General features: G+C 45.6%; 1 protein-coding gene across 1 annotated transcript in view; it reads left to right on the forward strand.

Annotated features, from left to right (window-relative positions):
• The window catches only part of RSPO1 (R-spondin 1), a 34,348-nt gene that overhangs the window by 22,446 nt on the left and 2,008 nt on the right, over positions 1–9,894 (forward strand). The window contains exon 6 of the mRNA XM_049775528.1: positions 362–459. Coding sequence (XP_049631485.1) covers positions 362–459 — 98 coding nt within the window. The remainder of the gene's footprint in view (positions 1–361; positions 460–9,894) is intronic.

Genomic DNA, 9,894 nt, shown 5'->3' on the forward strand with positions numbered 1-9,894 from the left:
TTCCTGGGCCTGAATTCAAGGCCAGTACCCAGGTGTCCAATTCCTTTGGCTACACTGAGGAGGGGGAAGAAGCCGGAATAACTTCTATTCTGAAGGATAAAGTGAACCCATGGCAAAGGCACTGGAATACAAAGAGAACTGGAACCAAAGCCCAGTTATAGAGGAGGAGGGAAGATCTGGAGATTAGATGACTGGTGGGGGACGGGAGCTGGGAGGGAGCATACCAGAGCTGGGTGCACCTGCTTTGGGGCAGTACACCCCCTGGCTCTCCTATGGGGATGCCCCAACACTAGGTGAAGAATAAATAGACTCAGACTGGAGCTCAGAGGAGGCACCTTTGACATCAAAAAGGTCCTTGCAGAAACAGCTACTGATGGCAATGGTGGGAGAAGGTCTAATGGTGGGCTTCGACTTCCTTGACTTCTGGAGAGAAGAGGCCCAGGACAATGGCTGGAGAAGGTGGCTTGGGCCCTACCCTGGGCCTTCCAGAACTTAAGTAGGAAATTGCGAAACTGGGCTACATTTTGAAAGAGAAAGTATGCAAGTTATGATTCCTCCCTCGCCCGATCGCTCTCCCAGAGCTTGGTGCCGGGAGGTGGGTGAAATGGAATTCTGGCTGGACTCAGTCTGCTGGTGCGGGAAAAGGCCAGAGCCAAGCCCCTCGGGCCCCTCCAGCCAGGTCACAGCAGCTGCTAGCCTTTGGTTATTGATTATTGTTATTGGGGTATACTTTTGCCATCTGTTGAGTATCAGCCTGGTCCATGGCGATAGCCAGCCCCTTCTCTTGGCTGTTTTGTCTCTGAGAGGGCTGCGTTTTGAGGGCTCCCTCTGCAACCCAATATGTACCATGGGCTGCTGATTAAATACTTGGAATGTCTTCAGATCGAGCCAGGCCTGTCCATAAAATGGGAGGCATTTTGGCAGTTCCAAGGCCCCTGGCACCCAGTCTTGGCACTGACCCAGCTGTCTTCTTCAAGGAGCTGAGGTGGGCTTCCTGCCAGCATGCTTCCCTGGGAAACATCGAAGTGAGTTAAAGTCAACAATGAGTTCATCTCCAAGAAGAATAAGCCAGCAGCCTTCAGGGCAGGGGGACCATAGAAAGGGGAGCAGGGCTTTGAGGACAATGGAAGGGGTTCGGTGAGGCTGGAACTGCCAGACCAGATCCAAGTCTGTCAAAGGAACTGGTAGCTCAAGGAAAAAAGAAATGTGTTTTCCTCGACACCCTGGAATGCTCCCTAGGGCAGTGGCTACATCAAGAGTGTCATCATCCCAGGGACTATGGAATGTCCTCTCAGGGACTCAGTTGGGTCAGAGACTGGAGTGAAAAGAGGCCAGCAGAGTGGCCATTGAGTCAGCAGATTGGTGATTTGTGGTCCCAGACTGGTCTTGTGGGCACATGAGAATGGCCACTAAGGCAGCTGAACACCACAGTCTCCTCCTGGAAAGGTCAACGGGAAAGGACATAGGTGTAGGAAAGGACATAAGGCCAGAGATTACAGAACCCGTAGTTCTCATCTGCTCAGATCACCTAGGACTGTACATTTGGAGAATGGGCCTTTTTTGATCCAGGAGATTCAAACAAAGAGTGTCATACCCTGGGGCCCACATGAAGCTGGAATTGCCTCTTTAGGGTTAGTGAGTAAAACTCCTACCTGTCTGCTCACCTTAAGGGCTGGACTCAGAGTGGAGGGAGGGAAGCCACAGTACCCCTGCTCAGAGCAAAGAGTTTGCTGCAGGCCTGGCTGCCATGCCATTGCTCATGAGAAGCATCTATTACAGAATCCTGCAAGATGGGCAACAAGTGGCTGGAACATGCAATGGCCTGTTCCCAAGGGAAGGTCCACTGCTGAGAGATTTACTGGGTTGCTCCTGAGCCCTTACATCCAGATTCATGACAAATTTACTGTGCAAGTTACTTGCCAGCCACCCTTATCTACAATGCTTTCCCCACCAACAGACCAACAAAATATCCACAGACATCTTGTCTTAATTCACAAATATGTCTGTATCACATTCCCAAGGTTTACTTTTTTCTCTCTTTCTCTCTCTCTTATTTGTTTTTGGGTCATTATTGTTCTTATTCAGAGAGTACAACTGGCTCAGAGCTCAAAATTACTCTTAGTAGTGCTTAGAGATCAAACTCAAGTCTTCTTCATAATAGCATTCAGTCCAGCTCTCTGAATCATCATCAGGACACTATTTCTCATTAACTATTGGCGGTGGCCTCCCAAGCAATGTTCTGGAGGTCTGAGCCTCCCATTAACTCTTATCAGCCAACTGGGTGAGCAGTTCAGGCTCTAGAGATGCATCTGACTATTCTCAGAGGGCCATGTAGTTCTGAGCATTAAATTCAGCCTACTGCATGCCAATAAAATGCCCTAACCATCATACTATATATATATATTTTTTTTTTTTTTTGCCTTTTTGGGCCACACCCGGGTTACTCCTGGCTATGTGCTCAGAAATCGGTCCTGGCTTGGGGGACCATATGGGATGCCGGGAGATCGAACTGCAGTTCGTCTTAGGTTAGCACATGCAAGGAAAATGCTCTACTGCTCGTGTCACTTCTTCAGCCTACCACCATACTATTTTTATACTCTTCTACCCATCTCTCTTTTATACTCTTCTACCCATCTCTCTTTCATCTTTGGGTCACACCTGATAGTGCTCAAGGCATACTCCTGGCAGGCTTAGAAGACCATATGTGGTGCCAGAGATTGAATCCTGATCAGCCATGTACAAGGCAAGTGTCCTACCCACTGTACTATAACTCTGAGGCACTATCCCAACGTTTCCTCTTAAGAAAAGGATTCACCTCAGAGGCCCTGTTTCACTCTTCTGGTCCTTCTGCTTTCTTTCCAAGCTGGTTGACCTTGGCATTACTTCATTCCCCAAGTTTGATGTCTCCAATCCTTGGAGGCCTCCAAAGCCTCCTTCATATTTCATCCCTGCTGAAGTGCCACAGTCTGTTCAGCCATGGCTAGCTCAGTCCATATTTCCCCTGTTTATCTGACTAATTGCATTTGTCTTTTGTTTGTGCATGCTGGCAGTTTGGTGAGTGAATGCAGAAAGTGAATGAATGAAAAGATCTGCTTGAATGGACTCATTCTCACAGGATTCCTGGAGAGCAGTTATTAAATGTGACTGCTCCTTTGGCCAACATTGAAGTTCATTGGAACACTGCACCAGAAGCAACGTGACTGTGATCTTTTTGTCACTTGGCCCTAACTGATTGTGACAAGCCGGCTTTCCAGCGTCATCTCCTCCCACTCCCATCCCACTTACTTGTATTTGCAAGCCACTCAGTGGTGGCCTGTGTGCAGCCAAATACAAACAATCTCACAAAGCTCAGTGGCCTTGGCCATGCTTTTCCCACTTTGTAAAGCATGCTTCTTCCTTGCTCTCATCACGAGTCTGCTCATGTTCAGGGCCCACATGGAAGGGTTGTGGAAGGTCGTTCCACTCAGCAGTTGCTCCCAATCTTTGTTTCTGTGAACTGTTTCTCCAACTTTACCACATCTGTGTTGTGCCACAATGCAGTGTTAGCTCCTAATAGTAGCGAAGGTAGGGTTCCCTGCTAGGCTGAAGATGGAGGCGCATCTTTGCTATACTTTGTTTAAGTATAGCAAACATTTGTAGAGCATGTACCTCTTCCAGAGATGTATACTGTAAACTAGCTAGAGAGCCTACTTCTGGCCTCCTTGTCATTCTACTGAAGAGACACAAGAAGGTAAAGAAACATGAGAAACAGCATATGGATTATGAACAATAGACCTAGGGCCTGAATTTGAGGCGTGTGACTATGCACTGTAGCCATGGTGTCACCAACTCCACTTCAGTAGACCCTTGTCTCCTGCTGTGCACCAGAACACCCAGTCTGTTTAGATCTCTGATTTATTAGGAGGAAGAAAGGGGTCCAAGGGATGCACAATGTCACAGGGCCTTTAAGGGCATCTGACAGGTCCAGCCTCTCCATGGCACCCCTCATCAGTCTTTGCTCATGTAGATGTTCATGGTCTTACTACCAAGGGGTTCCAGCAGTGGGCCACAGAGGCTATAAGCCCCAAGGACCCTAACTCTCCAGGATCATGCTGGCCCAAGGGGGTATCCTACTTCTCTAATTATATGCAGCTAGACCTCAGCTCATCAAAAACACTGTCACAGTTACTCTGCATAAAAGGGCTCCTTGGATTTCTGCCTAAAGCCCCTTACTCCTTTATTGTCAGGAAAATCCAAGATCTAGGTCTACAGGCTGAAAATGGAGCTGCTCCTACCACACGCCTTTCCCCTGCTCAGGCTCCCACTGCCCTCTCTGCTGGTTATTTAAAGCTCTGGGGAGCACCCCTGCTGGTCCACCAAAGCATCATCTATACTCATATGAGATAGTAAAAGGGGTAAATGTAGCTTATTTTAGGGACAGGCAACCATAATACTCAGTCAACTAATGGTTACTACCTATTCAATGAATAGAACCTCTCGTATATATGTGTGAGGGAGTATGCTGGTTGTCAGGCACCAGAGCAGCTATTTTTCACTACCATTGTGAAAAACCATTGTAGAATATATAAAAACTGGGACTCGAGCTATAGTATAGTAGATGCATTTGCCTTGCATGCAGCCAGCTAGGGTTCCATTCCCAATATCCCATATGGTCTCCTGAGCACTGCCAGGAGTAATTCTTGATTGCAGAGCCAGGAGTAACCCCTGAGCATTTCTGGGTGCACTACCCCCCATAAAATATACAAAAAGAAATGGTGTTGCAGTGTTCCAATAAAATTTTACTTATGGGGGCTGTAGAGCAATAGTACGGCAGGTAGGACACTTGCTTTGCACACTGCTGATCCAAGTTCAATCTGAGGCATTCCATTGGCTCTTCAAGGGGTAATTCGCAAGTGCATAAAATCTTTGGGTGTGACCCAAAAACAAACCAGAAAAAGTATATGAATGCTGACATTTCCATTTCATGTCCTCCTTACTACCACAAAATATTATTACCATTTTGATTTTTTTTTGTGTGTGTGTGGTTTTTGGGTCACACCCAGCAGTGCTCAGGGGTTATTCCTGGCTCCAGGCTCAGAAATTGCTCCTGGCAGGCACGGGGGACCATATGGGACGCCGGGATTCGAACCGATGACCTCCTGCATGAAAGGCAAACGCTTTACCCCCATGCTATCTCTCCGGCCCCGATATTTTTATATTTTTTAACCATTTAAACATGTAAAAGTCCATTCTCAGCTCTTGCACCATATAAACACAGGTATCTAGTGAGATTTGGCAGGCAGGATGTGAAGCTCCTTGCCCTTGGTTTATGTCTCATGCACAGGTGAGGTAGGGAAATGGGGGACACAGTCAGAACCAGTGACCCCAGATCCTGGATGGAGTGGAACAGATGTCCTGGGGGGTTGCTGAAAGCAAAACTGGTCAATGTATTTCTCTCTCCAATAGATTTTAAAACTTCTAGAAGATACCCCCAACCTGCTTATTCTATGAGCCAGAAGATAGCTATTTCCTGAGATGAGGGAGTGGTAGGATCATCTTTTCAAATAGGACTCTAGAAAGAAACATGAATAAAAGTTTTGTCCTCTTCTTTTGATCAAGAAAACAGTCACCATCGTCCATTCCTTCCACTCCTCACCCTGAGTCTCTACTTTGGAATTAAGATTTTGCTCCCAGGTTATATTGATCCCAGAGTAGACTATGGGCAAATGAGAGAGCAGAAGTGATTAAAGCAGCCAAAGAAAACCTCAGTGCCTTGCTGGGCAGAAGCAGCCTCCAGGGCAAGACTGACCTTCCTACAGACAGATCCCAACCACCCTCCTCACACACCTCTTATACACCAAACAAACACACATCAGTTTCAGGAGCTGACTTTTCCAATTCTTTAATGTGACATTATTCTTCTGGAAACAATTCAAGGGCCTGGGATAACAATTTTTAAAATATTGCTTTCCTAGGGGGGGATGAAAGAGGGAGTGGGCAGGAGATGAGGGAAGAAAGAATTACACAAAGATTTAGTCTAACAGCTTAAAAATCAAAAGGATCGTTGGACAGATAGATACCCAGTATAATAGGAAACACACTGATCGTGGAGAGATGACTTAATATGGGCCTCCAGCCTCCTTGGGGCTTAAACAATTATCCACAATTTGGAATTAGACTTTAAGTTCCCACATCAATGTGTGTTCTGGATTCATTTCTCAGGATGCAGCCAGCAATCTCAAGTTATCTAAACCAGGCTGAAAATGAGAGACCATTAATAGCATCTCATAGAATTGCTTCTCAAGTTTTTCTTTAGCAGAATATGCAGGGGACCAGACGGATTCTGTGATAGGAAGGAATACAACGCTGCTAGTTATTTTTCCAAAGTCTAATCTTGGATCTTTTTGAAGCGCTCCTTACCCAGCAATGAGATGAAGGCCAAGACCAATACAGACAATATTTTTTCCACTTAGAAGTGGTGACCAGATACATCATCCATGAAGAGAACTTGGTTGGGGTTCACAGAGGTGAGTCTCGAAGTCACTCTTTCTAATGTACAGCCCCCTAGTTCCCTATATCCTTATCCAAAACATTTACCAGGCATAGTAGACTGAAAAATGGGGGCAATTTAGCCTGTGTAATTCCAATTCAATATACCTTTCCTCCACTAATACTTGCTTATCAACTATTGAAGTCATATAACCAATGACTTTTTCCCCCAATAAGTGAAATAAAACAACCTAAAAATCTAACCCAAATGCTTCTCTGTTCTCCAGCATCCCAGGGCCTCTACAATGGACATGGTAGGTTAGGAATTGCTCTTCACATAGAGCTTACAAGGATCCCTTCTGGGCCCCAGCAGGCAGGGGCCAATGCATCGTGGTCTTGCCTGGGGAGTCAGGCCGAAGAATAGAGAAACCTCTGCTTTCTGTTTGACTGAGAAGAATCGAGCCACAAGCTGGCACTAATTAAGGGTTAATGGCCTTACAATGGAGCTTTGCCAAAGGATAACAACCCTCGGCTGCAGCATAAATATGGAGGCATTTGGGGCAGGGCCAAGACATATATTTTCAGAGTGTTTTAGACGTTGTTGCAGCCTTCCTCACCCTGAGTCTGCTGAGAAAGACGAGGGAATTCCAAACAGGTGGGAAAGGAAGGCTCAGCTGGCCAAAGGGTCTCCCATTGCTTTTCATTTGGTGCTTTTCATACCTCAAATTTTTGTGTCTGCAAAAATCACTTACAGTCCTGTTTTAAAAAAAATTGGATTCTCTGAGCCCCAAATCCAGAAAGGTTCTGTAACTCTGGGGTGAAGCCCAGAATTCTGCATTTTTAACCAGCCCTCAGTCTCAAAGTGATTCTAAGGCTGTGAGTCCTCAGGCCACACTTTGAAAAATGCTCCTTTAGAAGCTGCTACTGCTTGCCATTAGGTCCCAAAGCAAATTTTTCTACAAGATGAATAGAGGTTAAAGTTTCAGTCTGCTTGCTGTGAAAATATTGGTCCATTCTTTCTCACCAGGCTGTAGCAAAAAGGTGACATTCCTGGTCTCTTCCAGCTAAGGTCTTCCTATTCACATGAACCTGTGGTTAAAAAATTCCAGGCTATAAGGATCTAATCCTGGATCTAGAATAAAGGAAAACTCACGTCTTCTCTGCTATCACATATCAAAACTCAAATGTGCACATTGCCATTTTTCAGAGTCATTAATGAATCTGTTCTTAGGCTAGGAATTATAGATCTGAAAATGCATCCTACCTTCTTGGATGACCAGTACCTCAGGAAGGACAGTAAGAAAAAAAATGTGACATTATAGTTTTGATAAGCTGGACAGGTGAAACAAACCAACAACATTAACCTGACAACATTGACCAGGCTTCCTATTGACTGGTAAAATTGACATTCATCGTTGGGATCAGCAAGTATTGTTATGAAAGAATTGATGGTTCAAATTATAAAACTAATGGAAAGTTCATATGATAAACGCAAGCTGAGTATGAGAACAGGAGAGAAACAACCCACCATATCATCTGGGAAAATGAAACTCTTTGGCAAGACTTCACAACAGCCTGATTCAAAATTTCATAATGAAATTATGTCTCTGATCAAAGCCTGAATGAGCTCATGAGCTGATTTTTGCCATTTGTGTTTATTCTGGTTTGAACTAAATTGAGGCATCAGAAACACATTATCTAAGTCTTCTCTCGGGGAGTGGGCTCTTGCATCTTTGTTTGGGGGGGACCAACGAGGCTACTGTATAAGGTAGAAGGGGACACCTTTGGGTCTTCACTGGGCATGAAGGTGTTCTGGCCAGCTCCCAGAGGCGCTCTCTTCTGCCATATGAGAGTCAAGGTTTCTTTCTCAAAAAGTTGTGTTTAATTTTAAGAGACTTGCCTTGGGGGCATTAAAAGCAAGTCCCCAGGGAGAGAAGGTATTTCCCACTCTTGTCTAGGATGTGGCCCGCTTTTCCTCTAGTAAGGATGTTTGGGACTTTGTTTTCTTCACACTCAGAGAAGTAAGATCCAAGTATCTCTCCTACAACTGGACTACCTCACTTTACACCACATCATTGTTTTTTACAGACTAAACAGGGCTGTAGGCCAAAATCCATCTCTTTTCTGCTGAACTACCTTTGTCCTGTTTAAAGTTTCCTGCTTTCAAGGAGCTTATCTTCTAATTTTGGAGAAGCAGCTCATATACTTGTAAATAAGTTCTTTTCAGTTAGTGATATAGTAAAACTGAGGAATGAGGCAGGATATTTCTGGGGTGGGGAGCACAATTAAACAGGAAATACTTCTCATAAGGGTTGATAAAATACAGGAAGCCTGAAACTGGGGTATAGCTCAGTGGCTCAAGTATCTTCTTTAGAAATGTGAGGCCATGGGCCCGGAGAGGTAGCACAGCGGTGTTTGCCTTGCAAGCAGCCAATCCAGGACCAGAGGTGGTTGGTTAGAATCCCGGTGTCCCATATGGTCCCCCATGCCTGCCAGGAGCTATTTCTGAGCAGACAGCCAGGAGTAACCCCTGAGCACCGCCGGTGTGACCCAAAAACCAAAAAAAAAAAAAAAAAAAAAAGAAATGTGAGGCCATGAGTTTCATGCCTGCTGGATGTGCAGTGTGATTCTAGCAGCTTTGCTATCTGTCATACTTGGCACTAAAAGCAATTTCCAGTCAAACAGAAGCTGGATAAGTGCCAGCACTGCAACTACTGGAAATAACCCCTAGAGAGCCCCACAACTAAAAAGATGTGGGAGCCCATGACCAAGACTCTGATCACCCCAGCAGACCCAACTGTAACACACTTCAAAAATGCAGCCCCTGGGGCTGGAGAGATACTATAGGATTTATGGCACCTGCCTTACATGTGGCTGACCTGGGTTTGGCCCCTAATACCCTAAATGATACTCCAAGCTCTGCCAGGAGTGATCCTTGAGCTCAGAACCAGGGATAAGTCTTGAGCACACCTTGATGTGGTGGGGGAAAATATTGCAACCCCTGGTAAGCACATGTGCAAGTGTTGCAACTGAAAGCCTCCCCCAAGAGTACCAGAACTTGGTGCATAACAGTGAGTGCAACGAAGCATGTGTGGAACCCCAGTTATCACTATCGTAGCAGCAGAAGGAAGTAAAGGTAGGGGATAAAATTTAAGAGGCCAGAGAGATAGCGTGTAATGCATATGAGAACCTCAGGTTTGATGCCTGGCTCCACTGCAAGCAGCCCCTGAGCCACCCTGGGTGTGGTCCACTCAAAAAGAAAGATCTTTAGGGATTAGGAATGTAGCTCAAAGATAAAACACACTTGGAGCCGGATTGATTGTACAGCAAATATGGTGTTGGTTTAGCACATAGCTGACCTGGCTTCGAACCCCGGAATCCCGTATGGTTCCAGAGCCTGCCAGAAGTTAATTCTTGAGTGCAGAT

This window comes from Suncus etruscus, chromosome 6, assembly GCF_024139225.1.
Source record: "Suncus etruscus isolate mSunEtr1 chromosome 6, mSunEtr1.pri.cur, whole genome shotgun sequence".
Classification (NCBI taxonomy): Eukaryota; Metazoa; Chordata; class Mammalia; order Eulipotyphla; family Soricidae; genus Suncus; species Suncus etruscus.